General features: G+C 34.8%; 1 protein-coding gene across 2 annotated transcripts in view; it reads right to left on the bottom strand.

The window, feature by feature from the left end:
• Window positions 1–26,367, bottom strand: part of ANKRD13C (ankyrin repeat domain 13C) — a 94,759-nt gene that overhangs the window by 51,441 nt on the left and 16,951 nt on the right. Inside the window, exons 2-5 of one of the 2 annotated variants that reach the window (XM_045897417.3) lie at window positions 23,469–23,510; window positions 8,874–8,978; window positions 3,454–3,539; window positions 1,115–1,160 (exon numbers count right to left, since the gene is read on the bottom strand). In XM_045897417.3, the coding sequence (XP_045753373.1) occupies window positions 1,115–1,160; window positions 3,454–3,539; window positions 8,874–8,978; window positions 23,469–23,510 (279 nt within the window). The remainder of the gene's footprint in view (window positions 1–1,114; window positions 1,161–3,453; window positions 3,540–8,873; window positions 8,979–23,468; window positions 23,511–26,367) is intronic. The other variant, XM_045897418.3, reaches the window with a different exon arrangement.

Genomic DNA, 26,367 nt, shown 5'->3' with positions numbered 1-26,367 from the left:
TACATTTAGAGATTAAACACACTACAAAAATCTTACTCATTCATGCTATATATTATTATGTAATTGTTAAAATAAAGTACTTCCTCATGAACTAATATGGAAAGATGCCTATGATATATTATACAGAAATGACAAACTGCATGATGATATAATGGCATGATCCCATTAAAAAATAATTCTGAGGATATATACACATATATGTATGTATTTGTGTGTATATACACGCATAACACTTGCATAAACTTTGAAAAGGGTTTGAAAGCATTCACGTGAACAGTAACAGTGATTTTTATAGTTGTCAATATCTGATTAGTTTGATGATTATTTTGGGGATAAATATCACTGAGCATTCAAATATCTTTGTATCACAGAAATTAATTCAGATGCTTTAAAAAACGCATGTAAGCTCATCATATCCAAGCCTATATATAGACTATACTGTTTTTAAGTCTTCAAAAAAAACCCCAAATTTAGTTGTTTTAGTAGTTGCTTAATTAGTAAAGGTCACTAGGATCAAACTCCTACTATTTAGACATGAAGGTTTTCTCCCTAAATGGACTGAGGTTTAAAATAGGGAGCAGGGAAACTTACCTTGTCGAGATAAATCATTAAATGACTGCAAAATATCTAGGGATTAAGGTTTTATAAATAATTGGAACAGTGTGCAACCAAACAGTATGTTAAGAAGTAGCTATATAGTATATAATAAAAGTGGCAAAAATGATTGAAAGATGACAAAATATGCAAAATCAAATAATGTTAACTGAATTCTTCTCATTCAGGGATCTAAGTATTATATTTTGAACCTCCTTAAATTCAGTAATCTAATAACCCTATAATTATTCTCTTCCCTTGGAGAATTCCTTGTATTTATTACAATATTCAAGCCAATTTTTTTTGTTAAAAAAAAAAGATAATTTTCAATCTTAAAAATAAGACTTTTGAAAGTTACTGATTAGGTTGGCTTTATTACCATTACATTCAATGTGATGAAATATATTTAATTTTCCTTAGAGCAAGTATCAAATTTGCTAACATTTCTATATAATAGCTATTTTTGACTTGCATTTCTGCATGTGTACATATTTTACAGTAAAACATAGCACACTCTTACCCCAGCTTTGAAAATCCCAGTGAAGTTCCAGATAAAAGTCACCTAGCTGAGAAACAAAATAGAAATAATTACTGAATGCACCTTAGTTTAACAGCTCTTATATCTGTTGAATATTTTGTTTTTTTAAAAAAATCTATTATCACTAAAGGTCTATAGACAAGAATAAAAAGTAGTTTCAATTTTTGGAACTGGAGGGAAAAAATATGGTTAAATTACTTAAAATAAAACATTACAATAGCACACACTATTATACTTATCTACAAAGGAAAATATGCACCAACTGTAGATTTTACAAGACTATTTTAACCACATTGAAACATATCTGAAACTGACAGGCATTTAAACTGGTATCAATAAATAGTTCATTTCTCAGCATAACCAAAATAACAATTAATAACTATAACTGTAAAAATAGCTAATAACTTTAGGTGTGTTATAGAATATAACTTCCAAAATGACTATTTGTGAAGCCTCATAATGGACTAAGAAAATGACACTCTGAAATAGAAACTTTTTTCTATAAAGTGATAAGTTTACTAAATCTGAAATATGAAATTACATCATAAGAGATGTAAGTTTGTATTTCACAAATTAGAAGCTAGATAGCAAAGCCTATAACTGTTAAGGAAACTACTGTGATCAAATATTCTAAAAAAAAAAATTATCTCTTGAGATATAAAACCAAAAAAGCATACTTCAGAGGAGACACAGTTAACATGACAAGTATACGTCTATGTTCCATAGTTCTTTCAGACATCAAAAATACACTGGACAAAAATAAGAGAAAACAAAGCTCTCGTCCTTTCTGTGTCAGCACACCCAGCTCTTACCATCATGATGTAGGATAGACAAAAAGAGTTTTGTTATATAAAAAAAATGTTGTTCCTGGAGCAGATAGTGGCTTCAGCTCTTAGGGAATCTTCCAATCCAAAGTACAAAGGAAAAGTATTGCCTTTAGTTATGATCTACCTCCTTTTCTCTTAGAGCTCTTATCTAATTGATTGAAAACAGTAATTCTTTATCTGCTTTCCTAGTTCAAAGTAAACGGTGCTTCCATAGGATCAAATTTATCCATTATAATCAGGGTATTTTGTTTTATCATTATTGCTTAATTCAAACAGGATTTTTACCATTTCTTGACTTAATAATCAAGCGATTAGACTGCCTTTAAAAAATGCTAAAATTAACGAGTCAGGAAATGACAGATGTTGGCGAGGATGCAGAGAAAGGGCAACCCTCCTACACTGTTGGTGGGAATGCAAGCTGGTGCAGCCACTCTGGAAAACAGTATGGAGCTTCCTCAAAAAGTTGAACATAGAGCTACCATACAACCCAGCAATTGCACTACTGGGTATTTACCCCAAAGATACAAATGTAGTGATCCAAAGGGGGTACATGCACCCCAATATTCATAGCTGCAATGTCCACAATAGCCAAACTATGGAAAGAGCCAATATGTCCATCAACAGATGAATGGATAAAGAAGATGTGGCATATATATACAATGGAATATTATGCAGCCATCAAAAAAAAAAAACACCTTGCCATTTGCAACGATGTGGATGGAACTAGAGGGTATTATGCTAAGCGAAATAAGTCAATCAGAGAAAGACATGTATCATGTGATCTCACTAATATGAGGAATTCTTAATCTCAGGAAACAAACTGAGGTTTGCTGGAGTGGTGGGGGTGGGAGGGATGGGGTGACTGGGTGATAGACATTGGGGAGGGTATGTGCTATGGTGAGCGCTGTGAATTGTGTAAGACTGATGAATCACAGACCTGTACCCCTGAAACAAATAATACATTATATGTTAAAAAAAAAAGAAGAAGAAGAAGATAGTAGGAAGGGAAAAATGAAGGGGGGGAAATTGGAAGGGGAGACGAACCATGAGAGACTATGGACTCTGAGAAACAAACTGAGGGTTCTAGAGGGGAGGGGAGTGGGGGGATGGGTTAGCCTGGTGATGGGTATTAAAGAGGGCACATACTGAGTGGAGCACTGGGTGTTATATGTAAACAATGAATCATGGAACACTCCATCAAAAACTACTGATGTAATGTATGATGACTGATGTAACATAATAAAGTAAAATTAAAAAAAAAGAACAAGATGATTAGAAATAAGATTACATACTTTTTGAAATATTTATTGTCTGACAAATTGGTTTGTTATTACAGGGGACCGAAAAATAATATCTGGACACACTGAAATAACTCCACAAACTTTTAAGGTATTATTTTAACATTAAAATTAACAAGTAAAATGAAAAAAAAATGCTTAAAAGTAAACTATAATTACTTTTTAGGTACAAGACTGGCAAAGAGATAAGGCCTACCTCTTTTAGGGCTTTTAATAATCGAGGTCGTTTTTCTTCAACACTTTCCCTGGATTGCTGCTTAAGCTTCCTTAAAAGAGCCGTAACTGAAGTTTAAATTAAAAAAAATTTTTTTTAAATAAATTTCACCATGCTAGATTGTCAATTATAGCTCAATTAAAAAAAATTTATACCAAAAAACCCTTTTTTGCCATGTTAGAAAACACCACTAGTTTATTATACAAAGACATATATCAATATAAACATTATAATTAAGTAAACAAGTTTAATAAAACTGTTATGAACTCCAAGGAAAATTGAGAAGAGATACCTCAACATGAACTTACATTCACACTAGTTTTCTGAGTTTTTAATTATCAGTGAGGATGTACCTGAGTGAGCCAAGATTAACCAATCTCAGTCAGATGATTCAATGTCCTGTTGTAACACTGATCTAAAAGATCTCAAAGACAGATCTCAAAAATCCCAGTGGATATTACTTTTATAAAAATATAATTATTTGTAATTGTTACTGGGTGTATCTGTTCTTTTCTCCCTAGAGGTTGTACTCTCAAAGACCACCACATAGCAAAAAAAATACAAAAACGAATCCTCTTTTATCCATGAAAAGAACTTCTGAATCTAATAAAACCTGAAGCCCTCCATAGTGTTTTCTCAATATTCAGACTGAGATTTAGACATATTGCCTAAGTGCAAACCACAGCTTTACTAATTATTAGCTACATGTAAATGGACAAGTTACTTAATTTCCCTAAATTTGTTTCTTTTTCCATTTGTCAAGTAAAAATAAAGTAAAATCTATATGGAATTTCTGTAAAGGTTCAATATAAATTGCTTACTACTGTGCCTGCAATTAAGTAAACATAATTTTTACCTATTAGAATAAAGGTCTAAAATTGACTACCAAAAATCAATCAGTCCCTAACATTTATTGAAATAGGGAAAATATTAGACTTAAATGAAATAAGCCTAACAAAAGATAAGAAGATAGAAAATATGCACTGGGGGAAAAATATGTACGTCACTACATGCTGACTTCCTCCTAGTCCTGACATATTTTTCACATACATACATACTTATGTGTATATATATATATTCATATACATTAAAATACTATTATTTTTACTATTTTATAATATGCATTCTTATAAACTACTTAAAGCCTTATGTGGAATACAGAAGCAAAAGGTAAAAAAAAGAAAAAGAAGAAAAGACAACAGTGAAAGCTTGGACCAGGTTTGTTTTGTGTGCAATGGCCAAATAAGGAAAAGTCCAGAGAATAAACTGAAAAACAGTGGAATCTATTCTTACTTTGAACCACAGTTCTTTTTTTTTTTTTTTTTTTTTTAAAGATTTTTTTTAAATTTATTTATTTGAGAGAGACAATGAGATAGAGAGAGCATGAGAGGGGGGAGAGTCAGAGGGAGAAGCAGACTCCCTGCCGAGCAGGGAGCCCGATGTGGGACTCGATCCCGGGACTCCAGGATCATGACCTGAGCCGAAGGCAGTCGCTTAACCAACTGAGCCACCCAGGCGCCCTTGAACCACAGTTCTAACCATAACCATAACTGTATCTTAAAAAGTAAAAAATCAAAGAGCAAATTTAAATTACTCATGGCCTTCTGGAACAACAGAAGAGGCTGAGATGAGACGTAGAAGCCAATGTGTGGGACCTCATCTCATCATACAGTCACAACTAGCTTTATGACCTAGGTCAATAGTTTCCAAATATAAGTCTACATTTCAGCGCCCAACTGTTCAAGTTCCCAGTGATATGCACTAAAATGAAAAAAAAAACTGGGAACCAGGTTGGGATTTCTTTTTTATTTATAAATTATATACTTTTTTCAATTTAAGGACTATTTTTTCTAGTATTTTTGATTTCAAAATGTCTTCTTTTAATGAAATGGTGGTCGCAGAAGAAAGTAATTAACTTTTTTAAAGTTTTTACATGCTAAAATGAAACGTTAGCTACTCTACATCAATCCTCAAATACAATTTTTTTCTGGTCTGTGAAATCCAAATAGTCTGAGAACTAATGACCTGTATAATCATTAAAGTTCTTTCCAGATTCAAATTTACATGAATCTGGCTAACCTCATGTTTGTTATAACTTAACTTTAATATCAAAGCTGTATTACCCAAATGTAGTAGAATTCTTTTTATAATTCTTCTCCACTATAAGCTCAAGTATTTTAATAAATCTTCCTTGCCTTCAAGGAAGGCAATTTGCCTTCAAATTCAAACAAACCTCTGTGAATGTAAGGAATGAAAAGAATTCAATTCATAAATAGAAAAGATATCTTAATGAAAAGCAGAAGTCATATTTTTCACCAGGTAAGTATATTGAAATTGAACGCATGCAGCAAATAACAATTACATTAAAATGGCCAAACATTATAAAAAGATAGTGACAAAGAGATTTACATTACATTAAAAAATAACGTCAACTCAAATTTCTTACAGAAACGGAAACAAACATTCAGAATGCAATTATACAAAATTAGCAATACGTTTTTGTGGAATCAGGATTTGTACTCCCATACTGTTAAGAAACACATAATGATGACTGATAGTAAGGATAAAATTAGCTTTGGAGGATTTGGATGGTATTAGAATTCATACAAAGACTCAAATGAAGAACTCCAATAAACCACAACTTATTTAACTTTCTCTTTCCTTCTTTTCCCATACAAAGTACTTTTTTTTTTTTTTTTTAAGATTTTATTTATTTGTTTGACAGAGAGAGATAGCAAGAGCAGGAACACAAGCCTAGGGAGTGGTAGAGGGAGAAGCAGGCTTCCCGCTGAGCAGGGAGCCCGATGTGGGGCTCGATCCCAGGACCCTGGGATCATGACCTGAGACGAAGGCAGACGCTTAATGACTGAGCCACCCAGGCGCCCAACAAAGTACTTTTTAAACTATTCAGTTGGTTGTGCCTAAAACCTTTCGAACCATGCCTTCCTGCTCCAAGAATCACTTAAATTTGTATTTTCTGCCCTCCACTTCCTTCTATGCTTCAGAATAATTATTTCCCACTTCTTACTTAGATGGTTCTGTGGACATACCATAAATAATTCAAACTCAACAAATCTAACATCAAATTAATTAAATCCCAGACTGATACCTCTCTGATACTGACCTGGGCTGATGATCACTGTTTACCACGTAACCATCATAAGGCAGAAAAGCAACATAATCTTGAAATGTTATTAACTCTAAAGTGAAATAATTCTTTTTTTTTTTTTAAGGTTCATTTTTTAGTAATCTCTACACACAACTTGGGGCTCAAACTCACGACCCTGAGATCAAGAGTTACATGCGTTTCCGACTAAGCCAACCAGGCTGCCCCCACACCAAGTGAAATAATTCTAAATAGTCTCCGAAAAATGTAGTATCATCTCACTGTTCTGTAGCACAAAAACATCAGCAGAAATCAGACCAAAAAAGAAAAAGGTCACAGTTTTTGCTAATAATTTATAATATCAGATTATATTTTGCTAATTAGATAATATTTCAGTAATAATTGTATAAGATTATCTCTGATTTTTCAAATTATGTAATTTTCAGACCCATTTAATAACATTATAAATATATCCATATATTTCTAAATATGTAGCTTAAGAGTTGTTAAATTTACTATTCTTTAAGTTAGCAGTTAAATATTTCCATCTCATGTGATGGGAAATAATTTTTAAAAAGCACTGAATAATTATGGATATATAATGATACAATGATTGGCCATGGAATACTATTCAGAATGTGTATCTAAGACATCACTCTATAGAAGAAAATCACTTGAAAAGCAGATCTCAACTACTATGGGCCTCAATCTTTTACATTAAAATCCAGTAACTGATTTTCCAAGAAAACTGTTTCTTGGCCTTCTCAATAGATTATAAGTTCCTAAAGAGCAGAGACTATGTCTTCATTCTCCACATCTTACTATACATACATGCTTTATAGTAAGAACTAAATAAATATTCACTGACTCTAAATAAAAGTTAGGTGAAAGCTACATAAGTCTCAGTGTAAGTCAGAAACCCAGGAGTCCATCTGGTTTCCTCTCCATTCTGCTAATGGGTTAGAAACATCAGAGAAAGTTCCTTTAGACTGGTTGCTGCAACTTTTAATTTATTCTCAGTTTGTTAGATCTGTACATTTTTTTGTCTTTTCCCTGACATAATTCTAGGATTATTATGGTTTCTTACTCTCAGAGTCTCTTGATTTTGTCCAAAAAGGACAACCGTCAATGAATAACTATATTTGTGTGTGTATATATATATATACACACACACACTCATATAATTGTTAAATCATCACAATTTTATCTCATTAAATCCTAAGCCCAAATATAACTTCACCATTAAAAGCTGCCCAAAATGTGCAGAAAGTCCACAAAGATGTAGTATGTGGATTAAATATAAAGCTAAAACATAAGAGCCCAAAATGTGGCATCAAATAGAACTAAATCCACGTAACATCCCAAGAGTGTTCAATCTTAATGCACTTCTTTAATAAAATTGCCCAATTTTTACTGTTCCTTCCACAAGTCGAGATTTAATTATTTTCAACCTCAAATTGTAAAAAGATATTACCAGAAAGATAATATTCTCATTCATCCAGATTTAAATTTTATAAAATTTTCAACTATTGAGATGTGCTTGACAAAAATAAGACCTGTATATGAAGTTGGAAAAAAAAAAAAAAGAAAACTTAGGAATAGAAGGAGGGAAGGTAGAGTAACTGAACACTTTGTATACTGTGAGAAAACATGTGACTTTTTTGAAATTCTCAAAGACAAAAACAAAGAGACTTGCTTCTCTCTTTCAGCAAAGCCTATTCCCACCAATTAAAGCAAAAAGATAACTGTTATAACACACTGTGATTATTTTCGGTTCCAATTAATGTTCTATATAATTAAGTAGCTGCCAGAAAGCACAATCAGGTCTCAGTGCTTTTTTTTTTTTATGATGTTATGTTAATCACCATACATTACATCATTAGTTTTTGATGTAGTGTTCCATGATTCATTGTTTGCATATAACACCCAGTGCTCCATTCAGTACATGCCCTCTTTAATACCCATCACCAGGCTAACCCATCCCCCCATCCCCCTCCCCCAGTGCTTTTAAAAATCCTTCATATTGAACAAATAAAACAATGGAAGAATATCAGTAGAGCAGAATACTGTAAAAGAAAAAAATATATAAACAATATACTTTTAAACAATATTCCTCAATTCTTTTTGTATACTACCCAATATCCAAGTTCCTAAGTCATGAATAATTCACAGGTAAGTTTATAAATAACTACAAATATTTCATACTATGGAAAGTTATAGTAAATGAAAATTATATCAAATGCATCACTTCATATTTTTAGAGTTTAAATCAAAAACAATAATTTATATTGCTTACTCATCTGTCTATCTCCATAGCTGATGGCTTCCGCCAGCGGGCTCCATCCCTGAGCATTTTTCACCTTTACTGGAGCATTGTGAGCCAAAAGTAAATGGGCACATTCTGAAACATAAAGTGGTAATAATATCAAACATCATGCAATTTTTAGAATCTCTAAATATAAAAATCATTTAGAAATTTAAGAAACCAATGTAATATAAATAGATCTATAATATAAACACTGTACCATAAAGAAAAATTTTTAAAAGCCCTATATATCTAAACAAGGTTATTTCAGATCCTCGGATTCAAGAAATATCCATTCTATTGCTTAAAAATACATTGTATCTCTCCAAAGAAGTACTATGTTCCTTAATAACTGTTCCTAAGAGTATTTTGAGAATATTTCCACCAACCCAGGATTCCCTAGAGTAATTTACATCAAAATTCTACTATTAAAACTCAAAAGAGGATTTGTATTGTATGTAATGTCAAATGGAAGGTTCCTAATTTATTTCAGAAAAAAAAATGTGCTTTCAAAAGGACCAATAATGTTTCCATAAACCCTTATTTTTCAAACGTTACAATTCTTTTACTTCAGGAAAACACCCAAAAGAGGAAAAAATCTGTTTATGATTCCAAGGACAAATCTGGACAGTCTTTCTGGTAATCAAAAGAAGTCTAAGGTATAGACTCTTCTACAGGCTGAGGATACTCTTCTTAAAAATTAGAAATAAAAATTATATTAATAGACAAAAATATCAAAACTGAGGCTCACGGAAATTTAGGATGTCTATCCATTCTAAATTTCCTAAATGAATGGTTCATTCAATCAATCATTCAGCAAATATTTACCAAGTGTCTATTATATGCCATTTCTAAGCACTAAGTCCTTGATATAAGCAGTGAGAAGAAAGACACATCTTGCTATCAGAGAGCTTACATCCTTTATTAGAAGAAAATAAGTAAACTAATAAGTAAAAAAAAAAATGTGATAATGATAAGTGCCTTTGATAAGGGCGTTATGACAGTGTCACGTACTTGAGCACAGGTGGAAGAAGAATGTGATTCCTAGTTATAGAAGGAATAACTATATCAGCATATAGCACTAGGAATAACTATACTGAGTTTTATTAGAATAAAGTAAAATAAATATAGAAATTTCACAAAGGTGCTTAAGAAAGTCTACAGTAGTATTTAAGAATATAGGTACAAGAGGGGCTCCTGGGTGGCTCAGTCGGTTAAGCATCTAACTCTTGATTTCGTGAGATCAAGCCCTGCATAGGGCTCTGTGCTGGTGTGTTCTGCTTAAGATTCTCTCTCCCTCTGCCCCTCCCCCCAACCTTCTTTCCCTCTCCACCCCCCTAAAAAAAAGAGGGAGAGAGAATATATGTATAAGAATGTATATTCTAGCAGTTTATAATGGCAAGTATACTGGAAACTAAATGAATATCTACCATGGGGGAAAGACTGACTAATGGAATGCATCTATACCACTAGAGTAATAGCCAGCCATTTTTTAAGAATAGTGTCATATCAAAAGGACATAGGAACCAGGCCAAATGGTCAGCTACTGGCCAAATTTGGGAAACTGAGTATCAAAAAGAATAATGATTAGTTATAACACATTAAACGAAAACAATCAATTACAGAAAAATGCCAGCTAATAAATGTAGAAGAAATGGTGGAATTTGAAAATCAGTATATTACAACACCAAAGTAATAACTGATTTAGGCAAATGTCCTCAATGAATGCTAAGGCCACTGTGTAAAATGATATGGTGCTGGAAAACAGGATATTCACATGATACCAAAGTATTATCCCAAGATCACTTACTAATTATAAAGAGAAAAATGTTCCTCTCTAGTGAAGATAACTGGAGATCATCAGCCTAAACAAATGACTAAACATGGTGGCATTAATAGTGGCATAACTTGACATTATATGTTTCTAATGTGATGTAATATAAAGTTCATAACATCACCTATGCAGTATTCTTTCCAGAAATATTTAACTTGAATCAAATCAAGCCTTGATACCTAATTTTCAATTTGCAGAAAAGATACATGATAAGGAACAAGTTAAATTACAACATGAGAAAATAATCAGGCAAATCTGAGATGGGAGACATTCTACAAATTGATTGGGCACGCTATTCAAAAAGTGAAATACAAAGGAAGAAAAACAAGCAGGCAAACTTCTCTAGATTAAAATAAAGTGACATAACAACCAAATGCAACGAGTAAATCTTAATTGGTTCTTGATTCAATATAAAGCACAAATAAAAGAAATTTTTGGAACTGGAAAAATTAAAGTATGATTAGATATTAGAGATTATAATAATAATATTAATTTTCTTAAGTGTGATAATGATAGGGGGTGCCTGCGTGGCTCAGTCGGTTAAGCATCTGCCTTCAGTTCAGGTCATGATCCCAGGGTCCCGGATCGAGCCCATGTTGGGCTCTCTGCTTAGCAGGGAGCCTGTTTCTCCCTCTCCCTCTATCTGCCGCTCCCCCCCTGCTTGTGCTCTCTCCCTCTCTCTCTCTGTCACACGAATAAAATCTTTTTTAAAAAAAAGTGTGATAATGATATTGTGGTTATTAAAGAGAATGTCCTTATTCTTAGAGATGCAAGCTAAGGTATTTGGTGGTAAAATGTCATGATGTCTACACTGAACTTTCAAATGATACAGCAAAAATAATATATACAACACTAAGAGAAAAACAGAGCAAATATGATAAAATGGTAACAACTACTGAACCTAGGCAGAGAGTATCAGAATGCTCATTGTGATCATCAAATCATTCTGAATACCCAAGAACTTGACCTGAGGACTGACAGAACAAACTACACAACTAGAGGGAGAGAAAAGGCCACATCAAGGAAGGTGGGAAGTGCAGAGAAGCCGTTTGAGAGAGAAAAGGATCATGGATGCTCGGGAGGGAAGAGAGCCCTGGTTACAGAGGAAGGTAAGAGAGTGGAGCACACAGGGATAAGCACAAGGAGACTACTTCCCCAAAGCCATTGGCTGGGAAAATGAGAGGGGCTGATTCTCATAAGGTTTTGCACTCAGCAGGGCTCAAAGACTGGAGTTTTGGAGGTCCCTGGCCTTGGCTGGCATAAAGACCTGAGGGTACTGCCCTACTACTGGAGAGAAGGCAGGCAAGCAATCCCTGGGAAGACAACACAATCTGAGGATCACCTAGGGCACGTGGGGGGAGACTGTTCACTCTTCCTGGAGCACATCTGTGACAGCACTGCCTTTCAGTGGACAAAGGAGCCCGCGGGCACCATTTCATTCCCCTGCCCCTCAGCGTTAAGTGCAGACACACCTGCTGAGGGTGGCTAATCCGGACACTGGACACTGGCTGTTTAGCCTGCTTTGCTCCAAATACCACACCCCTGCAGGCTGGCACCACTGCCCTTCTAGGTCAAACCTGCATTGGTTCCAGGACAGCAAGACCCTTACGCAGAAGACCAGCACAGGTCCCCGCCACACTGGGTCCCTAAAGTTTGAAGTTTTAAAAGTAAGCAGGCCTGGGGGCACCTGCATGGCTCAGTTGGTTAAGCATCCAACTCGTGGTTTCGGCTCAGGTCATGATCTCTGGGTCCTGAGATTGAGCCCTGCATCAGGTTTATACTCAGTGAGAGTTTGCTTGAGATTCTCTACCTCTCCATCCCCCTCTGCCCCTCCCCCCACTCATGTGTGCACACTCTCTAAATAAATAAATAAATAAATAAATAAATAAATAAATAAATAAATATAAAATCTTAAAAGTAAGCAGGCTTGGCTGTGATAGAGCCCAAAGTGCATAGTGCTGCTCCAGGCAGGCAAGCAACCTGGAGACAGACAATGTGAAAACAGGGATCTCAAAAACGTCTAGGACACATGAGGGGAAATTATTTGCTTTTCTGGAAGGGCTTCCCTGAGAGTAGCAGACATGGACTCCCCTCTCTGGGGACAAAGGAGTTGGCTGGAGCCATTTCCCTCCCCTGCATAAACCAACTTCAGTAAACAGCACAGTGCCAAGATTGGCTGCCTAACCTGCTTACACCAGATCTTGCCCCACCACGCTCTGCTGGTGCTGCTTTTCTCAGGCAAGTGTGCCTAATGACCAGCACAGCAGGCCCCTCCCCACAGAAGACCAGCACAAACCCACACACACACCACGTCTACCGACCACAGTTCTGCAAAGCTTCAACTCTACTGGAAATAGCATCAGGTCTCATTTAACAAGCAAACCAGAGCACGCCCAGTTAAAACCTGCCACACTCTGGCCAAGGTCCAAACGCTGTCCACTGCAGGCAAGGAGAGCCTCTCCAGACGACTGACCTGAGGGAAAGGGCAGAGAAAACGCAGCAGCATAGTGCAGGCAGCACACACCAGAGGCACCTCCTAAAGCACCAGACCCTGGACATTGTATGACCTCTTCTTCATAAAGCCCCATTACTCACAGGAGCAGGAAACATAAAAGGATTTTCTAGCACAGAGAGGAACACAGAGACCTATACAAAATGCCAAGATGGAGGAATTCATCCCAAAAGAAAAAACAGGAAAAGGTCACAGCCAGAGATCTAATTGAAACAGATATAAGTAATAGGCCTGATACAGAATTTAAAGCAACAATTATAAGAATACTCGCCGGGCTTGAGAAAACCATAGAAAACATCAGGAAGACCCTTACCACAGAAATAAAAGAACTAAAAAACAATCAGGCAGAAAAGAAAAATGCACTATCTGAAATTCAAAAGTGACTGGATGTAATGACAACAAGTATGGAAGAAGCAGAGTAATGAATAAGTGAAACAGAAGATAGAATTATGGAAAATAGGGCGCCTGGATGGCTCAGTTGGTTAAACATCTGCTTTCAGCTCAGGTCATGATCCCAGGGTCCTGGGATCGAGTCCCACACGAGGCTCTCTGCTCCGTGGGGAGTCTGCTCCTCCCACTCCCTATGCCCCTCCACTGGCTTGTGCTCTCTCTTGCTCACTCTCTCTCTCAAATAAATACAATCTAAAAAAAAAAAAAAGAAAAAAGGAATTATGAAAAATTATGAAGCTGAACAAAAAGAAAGAGCAAAGGAACACGAGAGTAGACTTAGGGAACTCATTGATTCCATCAAACATAATAACATTTGTATCATAGGAGTCTCAGAAGAAGAGAGAGAAAAGGGAGCAGAAGGTTTATTTGAGGAAATAATAGCTGAAAACTTCTCTAACCTGGGGGAAAAAAGATATCCAAATTCAGGAGGCACATAGAACTCCCAACAAAATCAAAAAAGCAGGCCAACAGCAAGACATATTGCAGTTAAATTTGCAAAATATAATGATAAAGAAAAAATCCTAAAAGCATCAAGACAAAGGAAGTCCCTAACTTACAAGGGAACACCCATAAGTTAGCAGCAGATCTCTCCAAAGAAACTTGAGAAGCCAGAAGCCAGTGGCATGATATATTCAACATGGTGAATGGGAAAAGTCCGCAGCGAAGAATACTCTATCCAGCAAGGTTATCATTCAGAACAGGAGAGATAAAGCATTCCCCAGATGAACAAATGCTAAAGGACTTTGTAAACACTAAACCAACCCTGCAAAAAATATTAAAGGGGACTCTTTGAGTGGGAAGGAAAGACCAAAATGACAAAGACTAGAAAGGAACAGAGAAAATCTCCAGGAACAATGACAAAACAAGTAATAAAATGGCACTAATATGTACCAATAATAATTCTGAATGTAATTGTACTAAATGCTCCTATCAAAAGACATAGGGTGTCAGAATGGATTAAAAAACAAGATCCATCTACATGCTGCCTACAAGAGACTCATTTTGGACCAAAGACACCTGCAGATTGAAAGTGAGAGGACAGAGAAACATTTATCATGCAAATGGACATCAAAAGAAAGCCAGAGTAACAATATTTACATCAGACAAGCTAGATTTTAAACCAAAGACTGTAACAAGAGATGAAGAAGGGCACTATATCATAATAAAGGGGACTATCCAACAAAAAGACCTAAGAACTGTAAATATTTATGCCCCTAACGTAGGAGCATCCAAATATATAAAACAATAACAAACATAAAAGAACTCATTGAGGGGCACTGGGTGGCTCAGTCATTAAGCTCTGCCTTCGGCTCACGTCATGATCCCAGGGTCCTGGGACTGAACCCCACGTTGGGCTCCCTGCTCAGCAGGAAGCCTGCTTCTCCCTCCCCCACGCCCCCTGCTTGTGTTCCCTCTCTCACTGTGTCTCTCTCTGTCAAATAAATAAATAAAATCTTTTAAAAAAAGAACTTGGGCTCCCTGCTCGGCAGGAAGCCTGCTTCTCCCTCTTCCACTCTCCCTGCTTGTGTTCCCTCTCTCGCTGTGTCTCTCTCCGTCAAGTGGATAAATGGAATCTTTAAAAAAAAAAAAAAAAAAAGAACTCATTGATAATAATGTAATAATAGTAGGGGACTTTAACACCCCACTTACATCAATGGACAGATCATCTAAGTAGAAAATCAACAGGGAAACACTGGCTTTGAATGACACACTGGACCAGACAGACTTAACAGATACATATTCGGAACATTTCATTCTAAAGTAGCAAAATATTATGTTCTTTTCAAGTGTACATGGTACATTCTCCAGAAGAGATCACATACTAGGTCACATATTAGGCCTCAATAAATAAGATCGCGATCATACCATGCATCTTTTCTGACCACAACGTTATGAAACTTCAAGTCAACCACAAGTAAAAATTTGGAAAGACCACAAATACATGGAGGTTAAAGAATGTGCTACTACAGAATGAATGGGTCAACCAGAAAATTAAAGGAGAAATTTTAAAAAAATACAAGGAAACAAATAAAAATGAAAACACAATGGTCCAAAACATTTGGGGTAGAGCAAAAGCAGTCATAAGAGGGAAGTATATAGCAATACAGGCCTAACCTCAAGAGGCAAGAAAACTCTCAAATAAATAACCTAACCTTATACCAAAAGGAGCTAGAAAAAGAACAACAAACAAAGCCTAAAGCCAGAAGAGGAAGGGAAATAATAAAGATTAGAGCAGAAAAATGATATATAAACTAAAAACGTAGAACTGATCAATGAAACCAGGAGCTGGTTCCCTGAAAAAATTAATAAAATTGATAAATACCTAGCCAGACTTAGCAAAAAGAAAAGAGAAAGGACCCAAATAAATAAAATCACAAATGAGAAAGGAGATATAACAAGCAACACTACAGAAATACAAGCAATTATAACAGAACATTATGAAAAATTATATGCCAACAAATCAGGCAACCTGGAAGAAATAAATTCCTAGAAACATATAAACTACCAAAACTAAAGCAATAAGAAACAGAAAACTTGAACAGACCAATAACCAGCAAAGAAACTGAATCAGTAATCAAAAGTCTAGGACCAGACGGCTTCCCAGGGGAGTTCTACTGAACATTTAAAGAACAGTTAATACCTATTTTTCTCAAACTACTCCAAAAAATAGAAATGTAAGGAAAACTTTCAAACTTATTCTATGAGGCCAGTATTATCCCAGTTCCAAAACCAGATAAAGACTCCATTAAAAAAGAGAACTACAGGCTAATATCCCTGATGAACATGGATGCAAAAATTCTCAACACAATACTAGTAAATCAAATCCAACAGTACATTAAAAGGATCATTCACCACGATCAAATGGGATTTACTCCTGGGCTGCAAGGGTGGTTCAATATTCACAAATCAATGTGATACACCACATTAATAAAAGAAAGGATAAGAATCATATGATCCTCTCAATAGATACAGAAAAGATATTTGACAAAGTACGACATCCATTCATGATAAAAACCCTCAACAAAGTAGGGATAGAGGGAACATACCTCAACATAATAAAGGCCATATATGAAAAAACCACAGCCAATATTATCTTCAATGGGGAAAAACTGAGAGCTTTCCCTCTACTGTCAGGAACAAGATAGGGATGTCCACTCTCACCACTGTTATTTAACACAGTACTGGAAGTCTTAGCCTCAGCAATAAGACAACAAAAAGAAATAAAATGCATCCAAAATCAGCAAGGAAGAAGTCAAACTTTCACTATTTGCAGATGACATGACACTCTACATAGAAAACCCAAAAGACTCTACCAAAAAACTGCTAGAACTGATACACAAATTCAGTAAAGCCTGGGATACAAATTCAATGTACAGAAATCTGTTGCATTTCTATACACCAATAATGAAGCAACAAAAAGAGAAATCGAGGCATCAATCCCATTTATCAATGCACCAAAAACCATACGATACCTAGGAATAAATCTACCAAAGAGGTAAAAGAGCTATACTCTGAACACTATAAAACACTTATGAAAGAAACTGAAGATGACACAAAGAAATATAAAGATATTCCATGTTCATGGATGGGAAGAACACATATTGTTAAAATGTCTATACCACCCAAAGCAATCTACACATTTAATGCAATCCCTACCAAAATACCAACAGCATTTTTCACAGAGTTAAAACAAACAATCCTAAAATCTGTATGGAACCACAAAAGACCCCAAATAGCCAAAGCAACATTGAAAAAGAAAAGCAAAGCTGAGGCATCACAATTCTGGACTTCAAGTTATATTACAAAGCTGCAGTGATCAAAACAGTATGGTACTGGCACAAAAACAGACACACAGATCAATGGAACAGAATACAAAACCCAGAAATGGACCCACAACTTTATGGTCAACTAATCTTCAACAAAGCAGGAAAGAATATCCAATGAAAAAAAAGACATTTAACAAATGGTGTTGAGAAAACTGGACAGCAACATGCAGAAGAATGAGACTGGACCACCTTCTTACAGTATATACAAATATAAAAAATAAATTCAAAATGGATGAAAGACCTAAATGTGAGAGCTGAAACCATCAAAATCCTAGAGGAGAACACAGGCAGCAACCTCCCTGACATCGGCTGGCAACTTCTTTCTAGATATGTCTCCTGAGGCAAGGGAAACAAAAGCAAAAATGAACTTATTTTTTACTTCATCAAAATAAAAAGCTTCTGCACAGCAAAGGAAATAATCAACAGAACTAAAAGGCAACCTATGGAATGGGAGAAGATATTTGCAAATGACATATCTGATAAAGGTTTGGTATCCAAAATATATAAAGAATGCATAAAATTCAACAGCCAAAAAACAAATAATCCAGTAAAAAAATGGGCAGAAGACATGAATAGACATTTTTCCAAAGAAGATATCCAATGGCCAACAGACACATGAAAAGATGCTCAATATCACTCATCATCAGGGAGATACAAATCAAAACTACAATGACATATCACCTCACACCTGTTAGAATAGCTAAAATTAACAACACAGGAAACAACAGGTACTGGCGAGGATGTGGAGAAAAGGGAACCCTCTTACGCTGTTGGTGGGAATACAAACTGGTTCGGCCACTCTGGAAAGCAGTACGGAGGTTCCTCAAAAATTTAAAAAATAGAACTACCCTATGATCCAGCAATTAAACTACTAGGTATTTACCCAAAGGATACAAAAATACTGATTCAACGGAGTACATGCACCCTGATGTTTATAGCAGCATTACCAACAATAGCCAAATTATAAAGAGCCCAAATGCCCACTGGCTGATGAATGGATAAAGAAGAGGTGCTATATATATACAATGGAATACTACTCAGCCATCAAAAAGAATGAAATCTTGCCATTTTGCAATGATATGGATGGAGCTAGAGAGTATTATGCTCAGCGAAATAAGTCAGAGAAAGACAAATACCATATGATTTCACTCAGGTGGAATTTCAGAAGGAAAAGAGATAAACATGGGGGGTTGGGCGGGGTGAGGCAAAGCAGATAAGAGACTCTCAACTATAGAGAACAACCTGAGGGTTATTGGAAGGGAGGTGGGCAGCGGGATGGTTTAAATGGGTGGTGGGTATTAAGGAGAGCACTTGTAATGAGTACAGGGTGTTGTATGTAAGTGATCAATCACTAAATCCTACAACTGGAGCACGTGGGTGGCTCAGTTGTTAAGCGTCTGCCTTCGGCTCAGGTCATGATCCCAGGGTCCTGGGACTGAACCCCACATCGGGCTCCCTGCTCTGCGGGAAGCCTGCTTCTCCCTCTCCCACTCCCCCTGCTTGTGTTCCCTCTCTCGCTGTGTCTCTCTCTGTCAAATAAATAAATAAAATCTTAAAAAATAAATAAATAAATAAATTCTACAACTAAAACTAATATTACTCTGTTAACTAACTGGAATTTAAATAAAAACTTAAAAAAAAAAAAGAAAGAAGGAGGTTAACAAGCAAAGAGGATGACAGCCCAGCTAAAAAGAATTTTTTAAAATAAATAAAATGGATTATCCAAGACACCTACCATCATGGGGTTTTATGCAAGTGTGTATGTGTGTAGGTATAAAGAAGTTAGGGGAACATAAACATGGATAAATATCTACAAACTTATGGAACTATTTCATGATAAACTTTTGAGTGAAAAGAAAAATATAGCAAAGTACTATGTATGGTGATTCAACTTCAGTAAAAACAAACTAAGCCCCTGTGTTATACAAATAAAGAGAAAGGAGTGCAAGGATACCCACTAGGCTATTAATGTTAATTACATCAGGAAAAAAAGTAGAAGAGACGATACATTTTTATGTCTTTGTACTGCATTATTTCAATTGTTTCAGTAAGTATATAGTAATAGCCTAAAATCATTTAAAATTTTTAACTTAAAATTATTAAAAAGCAAGATGGACAATTTAAAGCAATATCCCAGTTGTGTAAACTAAGGTATAAGATTGGTATGATATATATACATATATACACATATATGTATATATATGCTAGACATATCAGTTATGTTTTCTGATATGTCATAAACCCTGCTGAATGGCTGCCCTTCACTCACCCATCACAATTCAACTGATACAGAAATAAGCAACTAAAAAAAAGTCAGATATTCATAAATATGCCAGTCACCTATGACATATTCTGATACATTAAAAAAAAAAAAAGCAGGATCAATCAAATGCCTCTCCTAGTAATTTTAACAATGAGTAATAAAAAAACAAGGTAGTTAACAACCAGGCACTAAGGCTTAAAAAAAATGCATAAATGTGCCACAAAGAAGTTAGGACTTGAGAAGTCTGGATAAAATGAAATTATGAGGAACAGAAATCACATACAAATAAGCAAGAGCTATAAATACAATAAAATATAAAGAGAGAGAACAGGATAAATAGGACAGTGCAAAGACAAAAGAACATCCGGAGAGAGACTCATGAGAGTAAGAAATCATACTAACTCTAGAGGTATTTCAGGGAAAAAAATTATACAGAAACTGCAGATCCAGAAGAATGAATTAAAAGGTGCAACTGGTTTGATGAATCTTTCTCTGATATCCAACCAAAAGGATAAGAAGTAAAGATTACTTTTCTATCTCATTTTCTAAAGATTCCTGAATTCTTCTTAAAGTATAATGTTCTTTCCATTTCAACTCAAATCCATAATTCAGTAACTTCCCAGTCTAGAAGGCCAACATGGTCAACACACCCAGAAATTCAGAAAAAAATCAGACTTTAATGATGAAAAAATAAGGCTATTAAGATGAATGAGAAAAGTAAATAATAGTGTGAAAGTCCTAGGATATCCCTTTTTAAGTCAATCAACAAATATTATTTGAGCTCCCTGGGTATTTTTACTGTGTTTACAAACAAGTATACAAATAGCAAGTTTTCCTTCAAAAATGAAATCAATAAAGGTATATTATATTTATCTAAGGAAGAAGATAAAAGAGGATGGAGTGCCATAGACTGAAGAGTGGTACAATGCAAAAGTAATTTACAGAATTAATAAGGTAGATGTTTTATCTTCCACTACACATTTCAATATTGCTCCTGTGTAACCAAATCTCAAAAATATGAAAAGGTCATAAAGAAAAAAGCAAAAAAGAGTATGTAGCTAAAAAAAAAGTAAATGGATCAGTACATTAACTGTTGTACCTACTCTACATGAAAAGGACTCAGAAAAATCAAATATTGATATTATTTGCAGATCCTGAATCATCTAACCAACTGTTTCCCAAAAATACATTCCACAGAACTCTAGTCTCTCAAGATACATGTGGAAAAAAGCAAATCAAATAACTATGGGGAAAAACAACTATATCCAACACCTGCCCCAACTTAGAAGGTCACAATGCATATTACCATAATTAAAGTTCTAAGAAAGTCCACAATAAGAAACTGCTTAATATTTATTAACCCACTATTTTCCAAATTGACTTGACCTGGAAATACTATTTTCCTCTCAACATTTATCAGTATGCCATAAAACTTATATTCTGTGAAACATAATTTAGACAGGCTAATGTAAATCTATGATAAAGCATAACAGTACCATTTCTGTTTTTCTTTCAATACTGTATTATAAAAATTTTCAAATATACAGAAAAACAGAAAGACGAGCACAATGAACATTCAAATACTCTATACTAAAGTTCAATAGTTGTTAACATTTTATCACATTTGCTTTGTCTTCCTCTTAGTGTTATATATAATAAATGTAATTTACGATATATATAAAGAACAGCAGACACACCATAGAGATAGACAGATGGTAGGTAAGCAGGTAGGTAGAAAGAGACGGCGGTGGGGGAGGTGGGGGAGAATGGCTGATTCCTCATATAGTCTTGGTTATTTCTCTTCCTAAGATACAGCTAGTACTCATTTCTTGAGTTTCTATAATATATAGCCTCTTAATTTCTCTTTACTTAGAAGTTACTCACTGATATGAGGAATTCTTAATCTCAGGAAACAAACTGAGGGATACTGGAGTAGTGGGGGGTGGGAGGGATGGGGTGGCTGGGTGATAGACACTGGGGAGGGTATGTGCTATGGTGAGCGCTGTGAATTGCGTAAGACTGTTGAATCACAGACCTGTACCTCTGAAACAAATGATACATTATATTTTTTTAAAAAAGAAGATAGCAGGAAGGGTAAAATGAAGGGGGGGAAATAGGAGGGGGAGACGAACCATGAGAGACTATGGACTCTGAGAAACAAAATGAGGGTTCTAGAGGGGAGGGGGTGGGGGGATGGGTTAGCCTGGTGATGGGTATTAAAGAGGGCATGTACTGAATGGAGCACTGGGTGTTATACGCAAACAATGAATCATGGAACTCTACATCAAAAACTAATGATGTAATGTATGGTGATTAACATAATAAAATTTTTTAAAAAAAGAAAAAATGTAAACATCAAAAAAAAAAAAAAGAAGTTACTTAAGTGAGTATTCCTTGCAAGAAGGTATTTAAAAAAAAAAAGCATAACTAAATAAAAAAAGAACTAAAAAATATTTGAGTCACCAATTTGTATAAAATTAAAATCAAAAATAAATTAGTCTGCGGATCATATGCTTAAGCGTATAAACTTAAAAACCAAACTAATGAAAGAATTTTGTTTCCAACAAAGCAAGTTCTGGTAACACTCCTGGGATCTGCATACATTCAGATCAAATGTTTACACCAACTGTATTATACTATGTATCAATAACAGATGTTCCAGAATATTACTTCTAGGTCACCAGAAAGAAAAGTATTAACAAAAATTCATTACCCTGTTTAAAAATTTAAGACTGTATGTTTTTAAAAGATTTTTATTAAACACATCTAAAATTTTAAAATCCAGCATCAAAATGTTGCCAATCCTCTATCTGAAATCCTCACTTTCCAGGATTAGTGGGAAGGTTTTTTTACCTCTATGAATAGCCTTAAAAAGTAAATCTCTTAGGGGCACCTGGGTGGCTCAGTCAATTAACCATCTCAGGGTCCTGGGATCAGGCCCGCATCCGGATCCCTGCTCAGTGGGTTTGCTTCTCCCTCTCCCTTTGCCTCCGCCCCTCCCCCTGCTCATGTTCACACACGTGTGCACTCTCTCTCTCAAATAAATAAAATCATTTTTAAAAAAGTAAATCTTTTAAATCACCTATGGAGGTTTTTTAATTAAAGAATAAACAAGTTCTTACAATCATATAATATACAAAAGGTTAGCCTTCTGAGTTTAGATATACAAAACAATCCCTATTAAAGAATCTTATAAACTCTTTGAATATTAAAGGGATAATAATTAACAAATTTATAAATACTTACTTGATAAAATAACAAAATAATAAAAAAAAGTTTCAAAAAGCATAAAATTAGTATAGGATTTCCATTAAGTCTTAAGATGAACTATGGAAAATGAGAAAATATTAAAGTTTTTTTTTTTTTTTTTTTGACAGAGAGAGAGAGCACAAGCACAGGGAGCGGCAGGCAGAGGCAGAGGGAGAAGCAGGCTCCCCACTCAGCAGGGAGCCCGATGTGGGACTTGATCCCAGGATCCCAGGATCACGACCTGAGCCAAAGGCAGACGCCCAACCATCTGAGCCACCCAGGAGCCCGAGAAAATATTATTTTTAATATACTGAATCCTAACTCAATTAGCAAATAAAATAATCATGTAAATTTTGAAAAACTCAAAAAACAAAATTCATTTTAAAAAATTTTAACTAAATTTGAAATTACATGAGTGAAGTCAAACATAAGAAACGAAATATTTACTAACCTTTATTTCCTAACATCACAGCAAGATGTAAAGGAGTGTTTCCTAAAATTAAAAAAATAAATAAATTAGTATAAACACATAGGAAATTTTATTTAAAGGTGGTTTTATTTCCTTCAGAAATTTCACTGACAGATTTTAAGCAAAAATAATGTGGCTGCAAAATGATCTTGCTAATATGGCAAATTCAAAGTCAGAGGATGCCATGGTTTCTAAACACAATGTATTCTACTCCGCACCCTTCAATGCCCACCAAATAAAGGATACCAGTTTGCTTTCGAGATATCTTCTCCCAGTTGATTTCACAGATTCCTTTGCTACTAATTTCTCTATCTTATCATTCTTTGTTCATTCAGCAAACAATTCAAATACCTACTATATACTCATCTTTGGGGACAGAAATCTAAAAGACCCAATCCCAGTCCTCAAGTTGTTCAGAAGTCTTCTGTTAGAGACTGATATGAAAATAAAGAATTGCTACTGTTATTTATTAGAATAGAAGAGAGTATAACATGATAATGGAACACAAAACAGAGCTCCTAATTTTGCCTGTGCAAACAGAATTAACTAATGAAGAGGGATCAGACTGAAATGAGTCTTGAAGAAAGGGTTAGAAATTTATAGGCAAACAAAGCAACACTGACTAGTATTCCATGTTAAAAACAATTCCCCCAAATTACATTAAAATGCAAGAACAGTTTATATTTAGGAAACAAACAAATGTTTATGACTAGTGGGGGTAAACAGAATAGTAAATAATGAAATTGGCAAGATGAGCAAAAGATAAATTAATGATGATTATAGGCTATGCTATGAAGTTTGGACTATATCCTATTAGTTGATGTTATATAATGATTAATTTAATTTCAAAATGATACCCTAAGCCACACTAGTAGCCTAAAAACATCTTGATTATAAAAGAAAGCAAACCTATAATTTTTTAAAAAGTTACTGAATAAATTTATGTATACTAATTTTCAGATATTAGCATTTTTACAGAAGGCACCACATAAACAATTTTTGCCAATAAAATGAGCTGCACACTTATCAAAAAATTATATACAGGATAAAACAAGATTTGACTACTTTTTTAAAAAACCTTATAGATGATCTACCCCAATCTCTTAACTTGACAAAACTGCCAAAATGGTTAACACACACACACAAAATCTTTTGCTCCATAAAAGCACAATGGAATATGAATTGCTGGCTGTAAATACAGCAAGGTAGTATTTTGTGCATAATTTAGAAGCTTAATAAATTCATTAAACTTAAATCTTCTCTGTAAGTAATTTTACAAAACAAAAAACCTGGACTACAATAAATTTCTTTGTCTTAACTATTAGGAACAACAACAACAAGAAGACAGATTTGGGGACACAATTCATGTTTTTCCGAAATAAGATTTCTCTTAGTGACTAGGCCATATACTCCCCAGTTTTCACACCTCATAACGAATTCTAGTTGAGATATGCAAACTTTGTTAATAATCATACATTGAACGATGTCCCCAGAAAAGAGGTTTTGCTCACAATACCACTGAAGTAAACTTCACTAGTTGCCAAGTTATTGGTATAAACTATTTTCCAAAAAGTCAAACTTCAATTCTCCAAATATTTCAGACTCTTTAGGGAGCTAGGTATCTTCTTTTATGCTGCTATCTAGTCCTACAAGTTTATATTTTTATCTTATAGAGTCAATATTCATTTAGATTTACTTAACCATTTTTGCTGCTCTTCATTCCTTCCTTCATTTCTAATCTTCCATCAGAATCATTTTTCTTCTACCCAAAACAAATCCTTCAAGATTACCTTTTGTGAAGGTTTAAATGAATTCCCTCAGGTTTTTGTGTGTAAATGTGTATTCAACTTCAATCTTGAAGAACACTGTACTGAGTATATAATTATTGATTGGCTATTATTTTTCCCCTGCACTCTATGTGGTCTTATGATCTCCTTTTTTTGCTGAGAAGCCAGTCATAGGACTTTCTACCCCTCCTTTGAAAGTAATGTGACATGTCTAGCTACATTTGTTTTGTTTTGTTTAAATTATCAGCCATTTCACTCCAATGTGGATTCCTTTTTTTATTCTGCTTGGGTTGGACTTCTTGAATCTCCGAATCAGTTCTCTCAACAATTTTGTAAAACTCTCAGCAAGTATCTCTCCAAATATTGTCTTAGCTCCATTTCCTCTCTTCTCTCCTGGGGTTCAATTAAAGTAGAACTTGTCACACTTTCTATTTTTTTTTTTCATTTCTTTCCCTTTCCATTTTCATTATAGATATGTTCTTCTAACCTATTTCCAAGATCATGAATTCTGTCTTCTTCAGGGTCTAAACCTGTTAGTAAACCTATTTATTTAGTTTTGGATTTCAGCTATTATATTTTTCCATTTGAGAATTTCTATTTGGTTCATTTTCAAATACATGATTTCAATTTTTATAATTTCCAGTTCTCCACTAAAATATTCAAACTCTTCTCTTATCCCCCAAGAACAAAATAAACATTGCTATTTAAAGCCTCTAATAGTAATTACAATAAATGAAGCTCTGATGTTTTTTTTCCACCCCTGGTTCTCACTCATGTTGTTCAGTTTCCTTAGAGTGCTGGTCATCTTTAATTATATACTGGATATAGTATTTAATGAGCTCTCTATATAAAAATTTTGAAGCCTAAGAAACAAATCCTCCAGATACTTTCCTTTGCTTTTGACATATGGCTGGGGGTACTAGACTTCATTAATCCAGGGACTGACAATTTTTTCTGACCCTCACAAATGACTCAAAGCTGTGCTCCAGCCTCCACCAGAGCTGATTTACTTTTTGTTCACTCTTATTCCTAAGGTGTAGCTCTTTAAGTTACCAGCCCAAACAGCAGAGTGTTTAAGAGATATCCCCCACTTG

This window comes from Mirounga angustirostris, unplaced genomic scaffold, assembly GCF_029215605.1.
Source record: "Mirounga angustirostris isolate CCGP_5_RB_7025 unplaced genomic scaffold, mMirAng1.0.hap1 SCAF_4, whole genome shotgun sequence".
Lineage (NCBI taxonomy): Eukaryota > Metazoa > Chordata > Mammalia > Carnivora > Phocidae > Mirounga > Mirounga angustirostris.
Note: the sequence above shows the minus strand (reverse complement) of the source record. Positions and strands in the feature narration are given on the sequence as shown.